At 44.9% G+C, this 19,259-nt stretch overlaps 2 protein-coding genes across 3 annotated transcripts in view; one reads left to right on the top strand and one right to left on the bottom strand.

Annotated features, from left to right (window-relative positions):
* LOC142748806 (gastrotropin-like) overlaps positions 1–7,051 on the bottom strand; it is a 54,251-nt gene extending 47,200 nt beyond the window's left edge. The window contains exon 1 of one of the 2 annotated variants that reach the window (XM_075856084.1): positions 6,907–7,051. The gene's annotated coding sequence lies outside the window, so the exon portion shown is untranslated. The remainder of the gene's footprint in view (positions 1–6,906) is intronic. The other variant, XM_075856083.1, reaches the window with a different exon arrangement.
* A 564-nt stretch (positions 7,052–7,615) lies between these two features.
* PWWP2A (PWWP domain containing 2A) overlaps positions 7,616–19,259 on the top strand; it is a 32,072-nt gene continuing 20,428 nt past the window's right edge. Inside the window, exon 1 of the mRNA XM_075856082.1 lies at positions 7,616–9,771. Coding sequence (XP_075712197.1) covers positions 7,658–9,771 — 2,114 coding nt within the window. The 5' untranslated portion in view covers positions 7,616–7,657. The remainder of the gene's footprint in view (positions 9,772–19,259) is intronic.

The raw sequence follows: 19,259 nt of genomic DNA on the forward strand, positions 1-19,259 counted from the left end.
CCCATAACAGTACCAGCCAGTCACCAGAGCCGTAACTTAAAGCCCCTGGGCCCTAAAATCAACAGAGCGCCCAAATGATCACTCTTCATTTATTATGGCCCAGGAGCGACCGTAACTTCCGCACCCCCTAGTTATGCTCCTGACAGTACCCCCATAAAAGAGACAGCCACACTGCCTCATAACAGTGCCCCCCTGACAGCGTCATCTACACTACCTCCATAACATTACCAGCCACAGTGCCCGTAAAACATGGCAGTCACAGTATACCATAACAGTGTGCCCACAGTGCCTCCATAACAATGCCAGCCACAGTGCCCCAATAACAGTGTTAGACCCAGCGCCACAATGCAAGTGCCAGCCACAGTGTTACCATAACAGGTCCAGCTGAAGTGCCTAATTACAGTTCCTGCCACAATGTCCCAATAACAGTGCATGGTGCACCCATAATAATACTTATTACACAGTTTATACAATATAATACACTGCTTGCCACCTCCGCTAGTGGGAAGTCACATGTGAGTGGCCAAACAGAAACCACATAGAACTGCTCGAAAAGCCAAGTGTCCAGGGGCACTGAATTTAGTAGCACGTTTCTGAGCATGGTGGTGGTTCCCATTAGATTCTTTGCCTATTGCAAGGCCTTGCCCCCGACCCCCATTTCCACATCTGATACTCTATGCAAAGCTAATAATGAGCACTTATTACACTTCATATTTTCAGCCATATTGAATATTTTTGTAGTGAAAGGATTACTCCTGACCAAATCCAAAATAATATAGTCCTTTTTGTTTCCTTGTTGGAATTAGGTTTCAAAGATGGGCAAATGTTATTGGTGTTGATGAGACATCTACCCATGGCCTCTCCTATAGTTTTCCTGATATAAGTGAGGCCATATACGGACAGATGTCTCACCAATACATAGGCTGAATAAGGGCCCAAATCCTGAAAATGGGAGCCCCTGCTGGTACTGATTCATGCCATCACATCCCACCATCCCGACAGGATGGCCCAGCAGCTATTCGTTGTATGAATTAGCAGAATGACCTTGTGGACAATTCCCCGCACACTTGTTGGCTAATGTTGCAGCTACAAGAAAGAGGGATAGAGTAGCTTGGCATGTATGAGCCCGATCTGCACGGGATGCCCTTATGGTATGTGCGCCCAAAAGACTTAAAGGGTAAGGGCCCTATAACACGGGCCGATTTTGGCCGATGCAGCGAGCGCCGATCAACGAGACAGGTCGCTGATCGGCGTCCGTTTGCTACTGTCACAAGGAGCTATGTATGGCAACGAGCGTTCTATGAACGATCGTTTGCCCAATAATGGCCCAGTGTAAAACCCCTTTTATTCCAGTCAGAGCTCTGTCCTGTAACGAGCACCTGAGTGTCCATCACATGACCAAAACAGATTTCTATCCTCCCTAAATAAACAATAAAGCTTTCTATTAAATGACTGCAAGCAGAGATCTTCTAACCTGTGAGGAGTTGATATACATTGGAAAATATAGTATTATTTGCTGAAACTGTAATACCCCTTTAAAGCCTTTTCAATTAAATATTCATTACATCCGCGCCCCTAATCCCGAAGAGTAACAATAACGGAATTGTAGGTTGTGCCCCATATTTAGGAGTCTTGTGAATGCATGAATATAAATATATTTATGACAATACATTCAAATATTTGTATTATTTAGACATTTGTGTGTGCAAACTTATATTTAAAGGGGTTTTCCAATATTTATATTAATAAAAGTACAAATGTGCTAGAGCACACAAAACACCCAGCTTTCCCAGCTATCAAATAAATGGGTGAAAATAAGCTAAGATATAACTTTTAATTTGTCTAGCTAAAAGGATTTCCGTTGGGACATACAACATATAGGTTTAAATGTAACCAATGTTGGCTAGCAGAAAATGGTGGGTAGAGGAGCGTAACCGCAGTAAATAGAATTGAGATCACGCTGTGCTGTCGTTTACAGCATGATCTCACGAGATTACGTTTGCTGTGATGTAAGTCCCACACAAACGTTAGCGAAGTGTCGGGATTGTGAATAGACATCGCGTCCTGGCTGGTAGTGATGTCTATTTACTGTCAAGACGCTTCAGTAACGTTCGTGTGTGTGTATGTGGCTGCACATAGTGAACAACGCAGGATCACTATGTGCTGAATACATGAATGGGAAGAAGCATATGACGCTGATTGGTCACTGATTGGTCAGCGTCATACACTTCACTCCACAACGCCCACTTGGTCAAAAGTAAAAACACGCCCAGTTGGGCATTAAGAAAGTCATTAGAATAAAGCTAATATAGGTCATAACTTGGTGAAAATAGATAGTTTTTCTAAATAAAAAACACTGCTGTTACCTACATTACAGCGGCAATCACATTATGTAGAAGATAGGGCACTTATAATGTGGTGACAGAGTCTCTTTAAAGGCACTGCCATGGGCACCGTTTGTGCACCCACTTATGCCAATTTATGTTTAGGGTGGTGGGAAGACACTTTAGTTTTCACTGATGATTTGCTTTTTTTCACCTCTAACATTCTTTTTTGGGGAAGATATATCGACGATATTCTTATCTTTTGGGATGGTGACAAGAACCCTTTTTTTCGATTTTATGGATATTCTCAATACTAACAATATTGGGATGAAATTCACCTCTGAAATACATGACAAGGAAATTAATTTCCTTGACTTAAAATCTCCCTGGATCCTGGTGGCAGTGTCCATACAAATGGCCTACATCGGTTACTTTTAAACCTATATGTTGTACTGTATGTCCCAAATGAAATCCTTTTAGCTAGACCAGGGGTCTCAAACTCGGCCGTGTAAGTGGGCCACATATAGAAAAAATGGGAAGTTGAAGGGCCGCATTACTTTCAAATTTGATACAATACAAAATTATTGTTAATCAATTAGTTATTTGATCTACTATAACACTATATTACTATAATAATACTACATTACTATAACCCCTTAGTGACCAGCCCATTTTAGGCTCTAATGACCAAGCTATTTTATTTGTTTTTCTATAGTCGCATTCAAAGAGCTATAACTTTTTTATTTTTTCGTCTACATAGCTGTATGAGGACTTGTTTTTTGCGGGATTAGTTGTACTTTTTAATAGCACCATTTTTGGGTACATATAATTTTTTTATTAACTTTTAGCTACTTTTTTTGTGGGGATTATAAAAAAAAACCTGAAATTCCGCCATTGTTCTATGCGTTTTTAAATTGACGCCGTTCACTGTGCGGTGTAAATAACATGTTACCTTTATTCTATGGGTCGGTACGATTACGGCGATACCACATATGTAGAGTTTTTTTTATGTTTTACGACTTTTGCACAATAAAAACACTTTTGAACTAAAATTATTTGCTTTTGCATCGTCGCTTTGCAAGAGCCGTAACTTTTTTATTTTTCCATCAATGTAGTGATTTTTTGGGCTTGTTTTTTGCAAGGCGAGACGAGACGTAGTTTTGAATGGTACTGTTTTGGGGTGCATGGGACTTATTGATTCATTTTTATTATGACTTTTTTGGGAGGCAATGGAAAAAAATTGCAATTTCGCCATTGTTTTTTGCGTTTTTTTTTTACGGTGTTCACCTTGCGGTTTAAATTACATATTAACTTTATTAACAGAGTCATTACGGTCGCGGCGATACCATATATGTGTACTTTTATTTATTTTTTACACTTTTACTAAATAAAACCACTTGTTATGGAAAAAAATGTTTTTTTTGTTTTTTTTACTGTAATTTTTATTAATAATCTTTATTTCACATTTATTACTTATTTTATTAGTCCCACTGGGGGACTTTACTGTGCGATCTTCCGATCGCTGCTATAATGCTTTGGTATACTTTGTATACCAGAGCATTATTGCCTGTCAGTGTAAATCTGACAGGCAATCTGTTAGAACGTGCCTCCGGCGTGTCCTAATAGGCATATGTCCAGGGCAGACCTGGGGGCTTTTGTCAAGCCCCCGGCTGCCATGACACCCCATCGGAGACCCGCGATTGCATTTGCGGGCCGCCGATGGGTGACAGAGGGAGCTCACTACCTCTGTAAACAAGTTAAATGCCGCGGTCGCTATTGACGGCGGCATTTAACAGGTTAAACGGCCGCGATCGAAGTAAACTTCGATCGCGGGTGTTGGAGCAGGAGCCCAGCTGTCACCAGACAGCAGAGCCCCGGCTCCAGCCTGCACGGGAGACCCGTGCAGGACTTGGACTGGGCCAACGTGAAAAGGCGTCGGCCTAGCCTAAGGCCCCTTAGTGACCAACGTGAAAAGGCGTATTGGTGGTCACTAAGGGGAAAATAATACTGCTAGGTTTAAAATTTGAGAGATTTCTCCTTGTGCTTATTTCAACAATCCAGTTTTCCGGTTTAAGTGTTGCTAAATGCAGTCCGGCGGCTCAGATAGCAGCGTGTGGCAGACACACATGTCAAGATTTGGCAGCCCCTTTTTAGATAGTGCCACAGAGCGCTCTGTAGATGCTGTAACAGAGTCCTCTGTAGATAATGCCACAGTGCCCTCTGTAGATAATGCCACAGTGCCCTCTGCAGATAATGCCACAGTGCCCTCTGCAGATAATGCCACAGTGCCCTCTGCAGATAATGCCACAGTGCCCTCTGTAGATAATGCAACACACCCCTAGATAATGCCAGTGCCCTCTGTAGATAATGCCACAGTGCCCTCTATAGATGCTGCCACAGTGCCCTCTGTAGATGCTGCCACAGTGCCCTCTGTAGATGCTGCCACAGTGCCCTCTGTAGATGCTGCCACAGTGCCCTCTGTAGATGCTGCCACAGTGCCCTCTGTAGATGCTGCCACAGTCAGTGCCCTCCGTAGATGCTGCCACAGTGCCCTCTGTAGATGCTGCCACAGTGCCCTCTGTAGATGCTGCCACAGTCAGTGCCCTCCGTAGATGCTGCCACAGTGCCAAGCGCTCTGCCTGGGATTCCAGCTCTGCTCCTGACATCACTATCCATATATGGACAGGGATGTGAGGGGCAACCCCGGAGCTGGATTCCTGGGCAGAGCGCTAGTAGGCTCTTCCTGGGACTCCAGCTGTGCTCCTGACATCACTGGGACTCCTGCTCTGGAGAAGCCCCTGATATCACTGTCGATGTATGGACAGCGATGTCAGAGGCTTCCCCAGAGTCCCAAAGCAGGGACTATACTAGCGCTCTGCCCGGGACTCCAGCGATGTCAGAGAATTCCACAGAGTCCCGGAGCAGAGCCTATACTAGCGCTCTGCACGGGACTCCGGCTCTGGGGAAGCCCCAGACATCACTGTTCATATGTGGACAGCGATGTCAGGGAATTCCAGAGTCCCGGAGCAGAGTCTGTACTAGGGATGTCACGATACCAGAATTTGGACTTCGATACCGATACTTCGTTTAGTATTGCGATTTCGATACCAATTTCGATACTTTTGCCAACAGTAATAATAAAAAAAAAATTCTTCTGTTTTCTGATGTGAGGCGTGACGTGTGATGAATTTTGAACGCGCCTCACATTAATAGTAATTAATCCCATCATGTTTCTCAGTCATAATGGGTTAATGTGCGAGGTACATGATGGGGTTAATTACTATTAATGTGAGGCACATGGAGGTTAAATTCATCACACCTCGCGCCTCACATTAATAAGTGAATGAAAGCCGTGTTTATTTCATTTTTTTACAGCGCACACATCATAAATGATGCAAAAAAATTGTTGTCCGCGCCATTACTGAATGTGTGTATATTTTATGTATTGAGACTTATTTTAATGTTTATTGTAAAAAAGGTGAATGTGTATTTTTTTTAAATTTAACAATACTTTGTTTTTACTTTATTTTTAAACTTTAATGTACTGACATATATCAGATATGTGCCAGTACATTAGCCTGTGGACGGATAGCACACAGACATATATCAGATATGTACCAGTACATTAGCCTGTGGACAGATAGTACACAGGCAGTTGTTAGGACATACTTGGGTATGTCCTAACAACATGAAAAATGGTAAGACAGCCCTGGGGTCCGTCAATAGACCCTGGGCTGTCTGCCCATATATGGTATGGCCCTCGATCGCGTCACAGGAATTCCCTGTGACGCGATCCAGGGGCATCCCCCCTGCTCATTTTCTCCTGAATGCTGCATTCAGCTGTGATCGCAGCATTCAGGGGAATAACGGCGGAGATGAGCGGTTTCTCTGATGTCTGCTGTTATAGAGCGGGGCTGCGGCTGTGTAATACAGACATTGCCCCGCTCCTGACAGGAAGTGCGCGCGCGGTCAGCATGAGGAGATGCGGCCGGCGCTGCACTAATGAGCGGCGGTTCAGGCACTGAACACAGAACATGAGGGTGTTTTGCAGCGCGCCCGCCATGTTCTGTCTTCAGTGCCGCCGCTCATAAGTACAGCGCTGGCCACATCGCATCATCCTGACCGTGCGCACATGTTATCAGGACTCAGGAGCGGGGCTGTGGCTGAATTACACAGCCGCAGCCGCGCTCCCATACATTCATGTATTACTATACTGAGCTGTGCGGCTGCGCAGCGAAGTATCGAAATACAGGAAATAGCGGTATCGAACCGTTTAGGGATGCGCAGTATCGAAACAGTATCGAAGTTTCGATGCACCGTGCATCCCTAGTCTGTACTAGCGGCTCTGTGTCCCGCGGGCCGCGTGCTTGAGACCCCTGAGCTAGACTAATTAAAAGTTAAATCTTATCGTATTTTCACACATTTATTTGATAGCTGGAAAAGCTGGGTGTTTTGTGTGCTCTAGCACCTTTTTTGAATGTCTATTGCCAGCCTATCAGGGTCATTTCCTAGTCCTTGTGTTCCAATATTTATAAACTCCCAGCAGAGGCTGCACATGAGTAAATAACAAATAGGCCCAAACCTTTCACATTCCCTGCACTGACATTTCCGTTGTTCCCCGCTGTCTTTGTTTATTTGACTTCAGCAATGACGTGTCGTACTTGATCTGTGACCATGGCAACCAATTAGTGGCTAAAGTGGTGACGTCAGTATAGACAGCACATCACCACTGCGGCCAGTGATTGGCTACCACGGTCATGTGTCCAGTACGACAAAGTCATTGCTGCGGCCAAGTAAACAAACACTGTCGGAGTGGGTGGGATGTGAAAGGTTAGTATGGGCTCATTTGTTTTTGTTTTTTCCGAATACGCAGCTATTACAGATGTTTTACTTCATGTCGGTCATATATATTTCATATATATAACATTTTTTTTTTTTACTTATAATAATGCACATCATTTTTTTTACAATTTGACAGAAAATAGGAATTTGCAGCAATGACGAGAATGAGTTGACACTGCCTCATAAAAACAGCAAGGCCATGCTGCTTCCATCTGCTGCATTATTGGTAATAGCGGTTGGCTTGCTGCCTAGCAACAAGACTAAAAGAGAAAATGATTGATTTAAACTTCGACCAATAAACGTAGCATCTGTCTAATGATTGACACTGGTACCAACCAATGAGCTATGCAAAATCTTATCTCCTGACCCAATCGGTAGCCAGCTTTCTTTTTTACCTTGGGAAAGGTAGCTGGGTGGTCGCCTTGTAACAGCCAATGAGAAGTGCTCCTGTATTTATACCGTTTGATTGATGGCGGCTTGACCAATGACATATGAACGTTATTAGTCCGAGGGCGGGGTTGCCTCAGTCTCCCAGGACGAGGATCGATTTGCCCGTGTGGAGGAGAGGAGGAGGGGGGTTAGACGCGAAAGAGAAAATGGCGGCCGCTGCTGGTGCGCCTGGTTCGGGGGAGGGAGGAGAAGCCGAGCCAGACAGCGAGCCGATTTCTGGAGAAGATATGCCGCGCCAAGAGCATACGGAGGCCTCGACGCTTCACGGTCGTATAGTAGAGGAGCTCGGCTGGGAAAAAGCCCTGGGTTCGCAGGAGGCCGAACATGGCAAGACGGGGCTGCGGTTACCTGAGACGGAGGAGCTGCCGGAGTGTATAGGGCCTGAGGTAACTAATTGGGAAAGTGAAGTGGAAGAAGGGCCGTCTGTCGCCTTGGAGGCCGCGCCTGAGGCCTGCCCTCTAAGACGGGATAGTGAGGCCGAGGGTGTGGAGCCCTCAGTGGTGGATAAAGGAATGGTGGGAGATGTCTTCTCCCCACTGCAGGAAGAGGAACCTATGCACCTGGGGGAAGACTTTCATTGCCCTCCTGTCCCCTGTAATGTAGGGCCGGCCCCTGAGGCCATGGACACTGCACAGATGGACCTGGAAGGGGAGGACGAGCTGACCCCCTGCCTTGCTGAGTACCCCCTTGACACCCCACATACACCCCAGCCTCCGGTCATAGCAGAACCATTGCACAGTGTCCCTGAGCCAGTCCTACAAGACGTCCAGGAGCTCGAGGTCCCAGTCCCTGTAGAAGAAGTTGAAGTCTTTCAAGATGCCGTCCCTGAGGAGTTTTCATTAATACAAGAATGGCCAGAAGTCCTGCATGGAATGGAGACTGTCCCTGATCTTATTCACAACCAGGATCTAGACGCGCTGGAACTTACCGCTGTGGACGTGGCCAGTGCTCAAGATCCTCACCACGAGTCAAAGATGGAGACTGTTTTAGTTGAGGCGATTCACGTACCTGATCCAGTTCCTGATGTTTTCTTACAGCTACATGAGCCTACGTTGAAGGAGGTGCTGGAGCCAGAAGGACCCATCTCTCCAGTGACTGCTGACTTGTCTGATGAGGACCGAAAGCCCGTTCCGGAGATGGTGCCGTCCGAGCCAGAGGTGGTGTTGAACTTGCAAGATCCAATTCCATGTACAGTAGATCAGGAAACTATCCCTGAGATTACAGAGGCTGAAGAAGTCCCCAAATCTGTAGAGACTCGATCTAATTCGTTACAAGAACCTTGCAAGGATGGATTTGACCTAATAGAGGCTGATAGCGAATGTGTCCCTGAAGCGTCTCATGAGCAAGTTCAACAAGAAGAGGAAGATGATGAGCAAGGCCAAGTTATTGAGGTGGTAGAAAATAATAATGGGCCCCATTCTGACGCCATGCAATGTACGGAGGGGGTAGAAGTCAAGCTTTTCTTCCAGCCGGCCCTAGATGGAGGGTCACACAGTCAGGATATTCATGTTTTATCACTTGAGAGGGAGTGTCAATCGGAAAGTTCTCCTGGACAGACGTCTGTGCAATTAATCATGTCTGATTCAGTCCCCGAGGATGTCCGCTCCCTAAGTGAGCGGGCGCTCGACGATGCCGTATCTACAATGGACAGCGGGATCAGCTCAGATGTAACGTCCGTGGAAAAAGAGCTGGACTCTCAATCCACTCTTATAGAAACTGAGCCCAACGTAGACCATGATTCTGAATGCGCAAAGCTTGTGTCTTATTCTCAAGACATCGAATATGATCCTTTTTATAGGGACACTAAATTGGAGGCGGTTGCAGCCGATCAAATGGAGGACTTCTCTAATGCTAAGGTCAATGTACAGGAAGAACACGAGACATCAACGGCACTTATTGAGATTGTACAGACTAAAGACCTTGGTGAACGGTGCACGGAAGAGCCAATGATCGATGGAGATGCATGTATGGACCATACTAATCCGTCTCAAGATCTGTCGGCTACAGAGAGACTTATTACTGGTGGAATTGATGATCTCATTCCTGGTTCTGAAGTTCAGGTTACGCTCGATCACATCATTCAGGATGCGTTGGTGGTTTCCTTCCGCCACGGAGACAGAATCTTCTCAGGGGTTCTAATGGATCTGTCAAAAAGGTATGGAAAGAAGAAATGACCATTTTCTTTTTTTCTTTGCAGGGACTGTTGACATCGCTGCGAAGGTTATCTCTCTTATTCTTCCAGCACAAGGCAAGAAAATCCCCACCCAAAATCGGATCTTGTGTAGACATGTCATTGATAGATGGTCCACTTATCTGCAAAACCTATTATGTCTTTATATGCTATATACCTCGGTGGCATCTGGGATCAATGTTTGCTCCTGATGGGGCATTGGACCCACTAAAATCTGCAGCATTTGTGGGTCAGGTTGCTATCTAAGGCCTCACGCACACCACCGCATCTGTTTTGCGGTTCGCAAAATCACGGCTCCGTTGCGGTCCATAGGACCGCAAAAAACCTTTGTTGTGCATCCGTGTGTCATCAGGACTTGCGAATCCACAATAATTCACCAGTATTAGTAAAGCCAGATATCCGGACCGTAAAATTACTTGTCCTGAGTTTTTGCAGTCCGGATTCGCGGCCCCAGCACGGATCCGTAAAAACCACGGTTGTGTGCATGAGGCCGAAGCACGGATCCGTAAAAACCACGGTTGTGTGCGTGAGGCCTAACTAGTTTATTTTGTGATAAAAAAAGCGAGAGGCAAGGTTGTGTAGTGTTAGCTGTGACACTGGGTACGTCTGTAATTCCACCGATATTGCATATAAATGCAGCATATATACTGTCTTTTTTTTTCTTTCTCACACACCTTTAGAAAGTCCATCAAATTTATAGAGGGTTTGTCACCATGACGGTTATAACGCAAGCCATGATGCTGTGACCGTTCCTTCATGCGATGATTAGGCCTGACCGGACTGCATTGATTTCTAATGGGGTCTATTGTGTCTGTCATTTTGATACGAAGAATGACGCTTCGTGCTGCACTTCTTGCTATCAAAAGCGGTGGAATGCCCCGACAGGTTCGAAACACGTGTGATCATATACGTAATAAAAAGTTGCATTTGCCTCCTTTTTGGGAAAAAGGTTTACAATATAATGATTTTAGAGCAGTATACAATGTCACAAGATCTCCTGGTGCTGCTTGTAGGGTTAACGTGTTGGATTTATCTGATTATCCAGTGTTCTTGTTTTTGTCGTATACAGTCTAAATTTATCTTCTCTCGATGGGTATTTCTTAAAAGTTCTGTAATCTACAGATAAAAAGTATACAGTAAAAATAATTTGGAAACCTGGTTAAGACCTTTTTGCACTAAGCAATGATCAGGCAAACGAGCGTTTATATAAACGCTCGTTCCCAATCCTTGTCCTGTGTAAACTGGTCAACGATGAACGAGCAAACGCTCCCTCATCACATCTTCATATGGCGTCGTTTTTGTAAAACTTCCGATTTTTCTTAGTAGCAGTGCTCACATCGCGCTGTGTGCTGCTGCTCTCCCCACGCCCACTCACCACACTCCCGCTGCTGATTGACCGTTTTCTGTGCAAAGGTAGAAAGCTGCTAATATTCAGCGGCGGGCTGCGGCAGTTCTCCGAAATGCTCCTAGAATTGCTTTTACGGAAAAACGCCTTCCCTGTTTTGAATACAGACGTTTTTCTCTCGTGGTTTTGCTGCAGTTTTATGTGACTTCAGAGGGCTTTGATAAACCCCTAAAATAGTCTGCAGTGATTTGTATCTACTGAGTATCCCATACCATTTACTGCAGGCGCTAACCGCTCTTGTCTGTTGCCGGTGAACGCAATCTAAGGCCTCATGTACATGACCATGCTTTCGTGGCTGCAATCTATCCACATTTTTGCTGATAAATTGTGGACCCATTCTTTTCTATGGCCCCATGCACACGACTGGTTTACACGGATCAGTTCGTGGGCTGCAAATCCGGACTGAAAAACTCAGGACGTGTTTTACGGTCCAAATTTGTGGTTTCGCCAATACTGGCGAATTGTTGTGGAGCTGTAAGTCCTTGGCGCACGGAAGCCTTACCGAGGTTTTTTGCAGTCCGATGGACTGCAACGGACCCATATTGCGGACCGTAAAACCAATGCGTTCGTGTGCATTAAGCCTAAAATGTGGACTGTTCAAAGGGTCAAAAGGTGTTTAGGTTGACACATTGGAAGAATGGTTAGATGGATATTGAAGGCTGTTTGCCTGATCAGGTGTTTTGGAAGTAACAAAGCTGGTCATTTAGGGCAATTTTTCCCTGATATTTATGGATTTTAAGATCTTAACCTAGAAGCTGTTGTGGTGCCCTCTATATTGCTGGGATGTAGACACCATGGCGAGTTCATGGTGAATTTAGCCTTTTTTTTTTTAATTTTTTTTTTTTTTTAATGTTGGTGTAATTTGGCTGGGATGAATAAGGTAAAGTAGATCACGTCAGGAGCATTTTGAAGGTTTTTTGTTTTTTTTAATAGTCTTACATCTTGGACATGGCATATTCCCAGAATATGCTAAAAATATGCCTTTTCTTGCTCTCTGCTTTCCGGAAACAGCGTAGCGCGGCTGTTTTAGTACTTCGACCACCTTGTCAGTGCCCGGAGAGCAATAGCAGGTAGGACGGGTCACAGTGCCCTATTGTAGAGATAGGTGCGGGTCTCAGAGTTGGAATCCGCATTTATGGCATATCCTGTGGATATGCTATAAATATTCAAGATGGAGATAATCCCTTTTAATGCTAAATTTCATAAACATTAGCAGGGTATTCCCATCACTAAAATGTATGGCATAGCTAAATGATATGCCATAAATGTCTGATAGGTGCAGGTTTCACCTCTGGGACAGGCAACTGCGGCAGGATGGGGACCCCTGCTGGACAGATGAGGCAGCCACCAGCTGCCGCTTCCAGGCGGCGGATGAATAGAGGTGGATGTGCGTGTTTTTTTTTTACATTTCTATGGGAGGTGTGGAAGCAGCTGAGTAAGGCTATGTTCACACGGGGTATTTTGCAGAGTTTTTTGACGCGGAAACCGCGTCGCAAAACTCGGCAAAAACGGCCCGAGAACGCCTCCCATTGATTTCAATGGGAGGCGTCAGCGTCTTTTTCCCGCGAGCAGTAAAACTGCCTCGCGGGAAAAAGCGACATGCCCTATCTTCGGGCGCTTCCGCCTCTGACCTCCCATTGACTTCAATGGGAGGCAGGAGAAAGCGTATTTCTCGCTGTTTTATGCCCGCGGCGCTCAATGGCCGCGGGCGAAAAACGGCGCGATAATTGCCGTGAAAAATTGGCGTGCAGGGAGAGGAATATCTGCCTCAAAGTTCCAAACGGAATTTTGAGGCAGATATTCCTCCCCCAAAATACTCCGTGTGAACATAGCCTAAGGGTATGTTGACACGGCTTATTTTCGGGCCCAAAACATCTGGCCATTGATTACAATGGGGAAAACGGCGTTCTGTTCCGACTGGGCGTTTTTTTACGTAGCTGTTTTGAAGAACGCCCGCGAAAAAAGTGCATGTTACTACTTGAGCTGTTTTTCATTGACTATAGAAAAATTGCTCCAAAAACGGCCTTAAAAAATCTCGCGACATACGCGAGTTTGAATAAAAACGGCTGAAAATCGGGATCTGTTTTCCCTTGAAAACCGCTCTGTATTTCCAGACGTTTTTTGCTAAGTGTGTGAACATACCCTAAGCGTTCTCGACATGTTGATATATCATAAATGTCTGATCGGAATACCCCTTTAATAGAAAACCGCCCAAAAGTGAGGTGCTGGCAGCAAGCTTAGATGTATTTGATGTCTAGGATTTGTACAGCTGTCCTATGGAGACTTTATAACTTGTTGGAAAATGGCGGTTTATGGTTGACAGAACCCCATACTTGTTCTCATCCTCGCCTGATTTCAAGATTGAATTTCTCGATCACCGAAATGACAATCTGGTAATGTCCGTATTTGTCCACGTTCTATATATTTTCGCAGTGGTTTGCCTGTTTGGCGAAGGTTGTGTTTTCCTAATCAAAAATGTATAGTAACGTCTACTGTTAGACTATGTTCGCGGGTGGAATTTTAACAAATCTCATCCACACCCTGTGTAAAATTTACATGCAGAAATTGACATGTGGTGCGGATTTTCAAATCCTCCATGTCTTTTTCTGCTGCGGAAGGATTGTGTATTTGTCACATTTAATTGCAATCACCGGCTGCGGCGGTCTCGTGGGGCGTCCCGTCATCACAGGAGGTCAGCTGCGCAGAGACTAGCCGGGGCAGCACGGACATGTCCCTACAGGAGATTGGGGAGGTTAGTATGGGTCTTCTATCTGTTTTTCCTCTGCTCGCAGCAGCAGTAAATCTGGACCAAAATAAATACGATTGGGTGCAGACTAACGCCCGAAATTCCCTGTCGCATCTGGGTTTTATTTGCTGTGGAATTCTCCACAGTACGAACCGTGTGAACATACCTTAACTTTCCGATGGTTGCTTTTTTCTGAATAAATCGTGGAGGATGCTCTCTTCCTCCCTTATGTCAGAAAAAGCATGCGCAACGTCTCCTGTTAATAGTCAGTGAGCGTACGTTTGGATATTTTTGAAGAGCAGAAAACCAAATCTTTAAGGCCCTGTTCACACCGATTTTTGGTGCTGAAAATGCGTCAATCAGTGTGAAAAAACAGACTAAATCACCACCCCCCCCCCCCCAATGGGTGGCAGAGGCTGTCTTCGCCTGGGTGTCTTTTGGCTGCTCGTGGGGGGAAAAGAGCGTCATGTCCTTCCCCGCTGCGGTTTCTGCCTCTGACCTCCCGTTGTATTAATGGGAGGCAGAAAAAACCTGCGGCACTGGTTTCCGAGCGTTTTTTTTGCGGTGTTTCTTTGCCAGCAATCCTTTCACTAGCTATAATGGCCGCGGGCGAAAAAACGCAGTGAAAACTGTGGGCAAAATGTGCAGGCAGGTCAAAATTCCTGAAGGACTTCTGAGGCAGATTATTTTTTTTTTCTGCCTGCAAAAAACTGAACAGAGCCTTAGAAAAAATAATTGTATGTGTGTAGAACTTTTGTGCGTGGAAAAGTATGAAGGTCCCAGGGAATAATGTATCCGACATGTTTTCCAAATACCCGATCCTCTGTCTCTAGTAGATAAGCGGTCCCAGAGGTGTCTGGCAAAAGCTTATCTCCCCCCCCCCCCTCTATTGAAATAATCGGGCGCACTCAGCTGTTCAGAGTCTGCATGTTTATGTGGAGGACAGGAGAGATGGCTGTCGGCTGAATAAATGGCTATATTATGTGCTTGGTCAGCTTAAAGGGAATCTGCCACCAGGTTTATGCTGTCCTATCTGAGGCCAGCATAAAGTAGTGACGGAGGTCCTGATTCCGGTGCTGGGACACTTGCAATAATCTGTGGGATTAATAAAATTTCTACTGCAGCTGGTATTCATGAGCTGCGGCTACCTTGAAATCCTGCTGCTAATTGTCAGCTTTCTCGCTATGGCGGGCGTGCAAATCTAGTAGCAGCTCATGAATATGGCCTGCAAGAGAAAAACAGTGATTTTATGAAAGCTACAGATTGTCTCTCACTACTTTATCCTGCACTCAGAGCAGCATAAACCTGGTGACAGATTGGTAAAGCATTGTTTAGAGATTAACCCCTTTATGACGGACTGATCTATCGTCCTGTGTAGGAATTAGTTCCCGCAAATATATATCCGTCCTCTGATCGCGTGGGTACTGCCAGTGTACCCACGCGATCAGCGCCAGGAGCTCGACTGTTATATAAAGCCTGGCTCCTGCCGGAATCGACGCGCACTCCGGTTCCGGCAGTTTAACCCATTGGATGCCGCTATCAACAGCGACATCTAATGTGTTTGACAGAGGGAGAGCTCCCTCCGTCACCGGATCGGCAGCCCCGCAAAGAAATCTGAGGCATGGCCTAATAGATTGCCTGTCAGTTTTACTCTGACGGGCAATAATGCTTTGGTATACTAAGTATAACAAAGCATTATATATGCGATCAGCAGATCACATAGTGTAGACCCCTGGTGGGACTAAAAAAAAAAGAAAAGGAAAGCAGTTAAAGTTTGTGAAAAAAAAAAATAATTAACAGCCAAAATAAAACTACTTTTTTTGCCCAAAAAGTGGTTTTATTTAGGAAGTGTCAAAACAAATACCACATACATATATATGGTATCTCCGCGATGGTAACGACTTGAACAATAAAATGAACACATTAATTAAACCGCCGGATGAACGGCATCCAAAAAAAAAACAGAAAAAAACTGCAAAATTCTCTTCTCCCATTCCCCCCAATAAATTTTTTTTATAAAAATTCATCTAGAAGTCCTATCTACTCCACCTTGGCCCGCAAAAATCAAGCCCACATACGGCCACATTTACGGAAAAATAAAAGTTATGGCTCCTGGAATGCGGCGATGCAAAAACAAGTAATTTTTTTTCTCAAAGGGTTTTTAAAAATTGTGCAAACATAGGAAAACATATAAAACCTTTACATATTTGGTATCCCCTTAATCGTGCCGACCCATAGAATAAAGTTAATGTTATTTACGCTGCATATTAAACGGCGTAAATTTATAACGTGAAAATCAATGCTGGAATAGCTGCTTATTTTCAATTCTCTCCTAAAATTAAGTTCATAAAAGTGTGCCTCGCCCCTGCCCCCGCTGATGAGCTGTTTTGTAGGGGCTAATGTGTGGGAGAATGGAAGAAGTCTGTAATACTTTGTGCGTACTAAAGTGTGTTGGCGACTCACAGTACGAGCAGATAAGGAATGAAGGGGAATTAGCGCTCGCATTAACGTCGCGGCCCCTTCAAAACAGTCGGACCCCCACCGATCAGATATTGATAGCCTATCCTCAGGACAGGCTATCAAGTTCTTCTAATTAGTAAACCCCTTTTAAGGACTCGTACACATGGCTATTATATGGGGTCCTACTGTACCTCAGTATGCCTCAAATTTCAGACCGGGCCATACAGAGTTTCTCTTTTGCCAGATTCCGTACAAAAGAATCATGCCATTCACTATAAGGGTATGTGCACACGAGAACTGTCTTTTACGTCTGAAAATACACTGTTTTCAGGAGAAAACCGCGGCGTCGTTTCAGACATAAAAGCTCCTCCTCGTATTATGCGAAGGCGTCTTTGACGCTCGTAATCTTGAGCTGCTCTTCATTGACTTCAATGAAGAACGGCTCAAATTACGTTGCAAAAGTGCCCTGCACTTCTTTGCCGAGGCAGTCAATTTACGCGTCGTCGTTTGACAGCTGTCAAACGATGACGTGTAAATGACAGGTCGTCGGCACAGTATGTCGGCAAAACCAATTCAAATGAATGGGCAGATGTTTGCCGACGTATTGGAGCCGTATTTTCAGGCGTAAATCGAGGCATAATACGTCTGAAAATACGTTGTGTGAACCCAGCCTTACATTACTTGCAGTTCAGCCCCTTGCTTTAAGCTGTGGCTAAAAACAATTGTCTATTCACAATCCCGACACTTCGGTAACGTTTGTGTGGGACTTAATGACAGCAAGCGTGATCTTGAGATCACACTTGCTGTCATTAAGTCCCACACAAACGTTACCGAAGTGTCGGGATTGTGAATAGACATTGCGTCCTGGCTGGAAGCAATGTCTATTCGCTGTCAAGACACTTCAGTAACGTTAATGTGTGAGTAAGTGACCGCACATCATGATCTAGCAAAATCACTATGTGCGGAGTACATGAATGGAGGGCAGTGTATGACGCTGATTGGTCAGCAACATACACTTCTCTTTACAGCGCCCACTTGGTCAAAAGCTAAAAAACGCCCAGTTGGGCATTAAAGTCATTAGCATAAATCTAATATAGGTCATAACTCCATCAAAATTAATAGTTTTTCTAAATAAAAAACACTGCTTATAAGATGGTGACAGAGCCTCTTTAAGATGTATATTTTGGAGTAATAGGCTGGATTCACACGACCATGTTACGTCCGTAATTGACGGACGTATTTCAGCCGCAAGTCCCGCACCGAACACAGTGCAGGGAGCCGGGCTCCTAGCATCATAGTTATGTACGATGCTAGGAGTCCCTGCTTTGCTGCGAGACAACTGTCCCGTACTGAAAACATGATTACAGTACGGGACAGTTGTCCGGCAGGGACTCCTAGCATCGTACAGAAGTATGATGCTAGGAGCCTGGCTCCCTGCACTGTGTTCGGTCCGGGACTTGCGGCCGAAATACGTCAGTCAATTACGGACGTAACATGCTCGTGTGAATCCAGCCTTAGGCTGACCTGAACTGCCCTCTGTTTCTTCCTCCTTTGGCTCAAGAGTCGGCCCTGACTGTATCCGGTCATTTAGGAAATGGATTGAATAACCACATTGTGAGTGTGCAGGCGCTTGTTAGACTCTCTTGGCTCAGCAATGTAAGATTTTCCAGTTCATTGTAAAATCTTTTTAGACTGCCACTTGTATTAAGATTAAAGGGCCAGTATGCCAAATTTGCTAAAGGAGATGCTGTGAGCATTGAGAAGTGTCCCTGAGCTCCAAGACCAAGTGAAAGTATTTGGAATTAATTTGTTTATTTAGGGGAGTCCTGTACACATGAGTTGGAGAAAAAGCTGCAAATGTTGTTGACCCCTCATCGCAAATGGATGTAAATGTGTCCTAGCGGAAGAGGGTGGTGGCGTATGTAGCGGGATGAACCTGCTCCATATACTGGGTGTCAGCTGTATATTACAACTGACGTGTCATTGTAATGGCTGAGATCGGAGATAACTGATCCTTCCCATTTAACCACTTAGATGCTGCGGTCAATATCGACCATGGCATCTAATCCATTAGACAAAGGGCGGGGGGGCTCTGTCACCACATCACCTGCAATGTGATTACGGGTTGCTGATGGGTTATCATGACAGCCGAGGGGCCTAATATCTTGGTCCTTTTATTAGTGCTTAACAGGAGACTAGTAGCGGTTTACAGACTCCTAGACTTTATTGAGTATGTAGACCGCTCTGGGGAAAGCTGTTCAGAAACGAAGCAGTACATTGCTCACCCAAGTGCTTCTGCTTCTTCGTTTTTACGATCGGTGGAGGTCTCCGTGCTCTGAACTCCACCAATCAAAACTTTGGACATGTCACTATGAGGTGTCAAAAGTTTTTTGTTTTTTTTTAAATTTAGTCACCCTTTAAAGAATTACTAGACCGTAATTAAAATATGGACTTGTGTATGGTGCCCTTAAGCCGTGTTTATATGTCCACCTAAATCCTGACAGAATCTGTTAACATTGTCCCTGTAATGCATGTCAATACAGTACTTAATACCCACACGATCATGAAAATATATATAGTACGGGGATAATGAACATGCTGCAGATTTAAAATTCCTCAGCACGTTCATTATTGCTGCAAATTCCGCTTCATCCATAGCCTAAGGGCGGATTTACACAAATGCGATATATGTCCGTGCGACACGTGTGTCGCACGGTCCTATGCAAGTCTATGGGGCAGTGCAGACTGTCAGTGATTTTTACGCTGCGTGAGTCCGCTGCGGAAAACTCAAAACAGGTCCTATATTTCTGCGATTTTCGCGCATCACGCACCCATTGAAGT

The sequence above is a fragment of the Rhinoderma darwinii genome, chromosome 3 (genome assembly GCF_050947455.1).
Source record: "Rhinoderma darwinii isolate aRhiDar2 chromosome 3, aRhiDar2.hap1, whole genome shotgun sequence".
Classification (NCBI taxonomy): domain Eukaryota; kingdom Metazoa; phylum Chordata; class Amphibia; order Anura; family Rhinodermatidae; genus Rhinoderma; species Rhinoderma darwinii.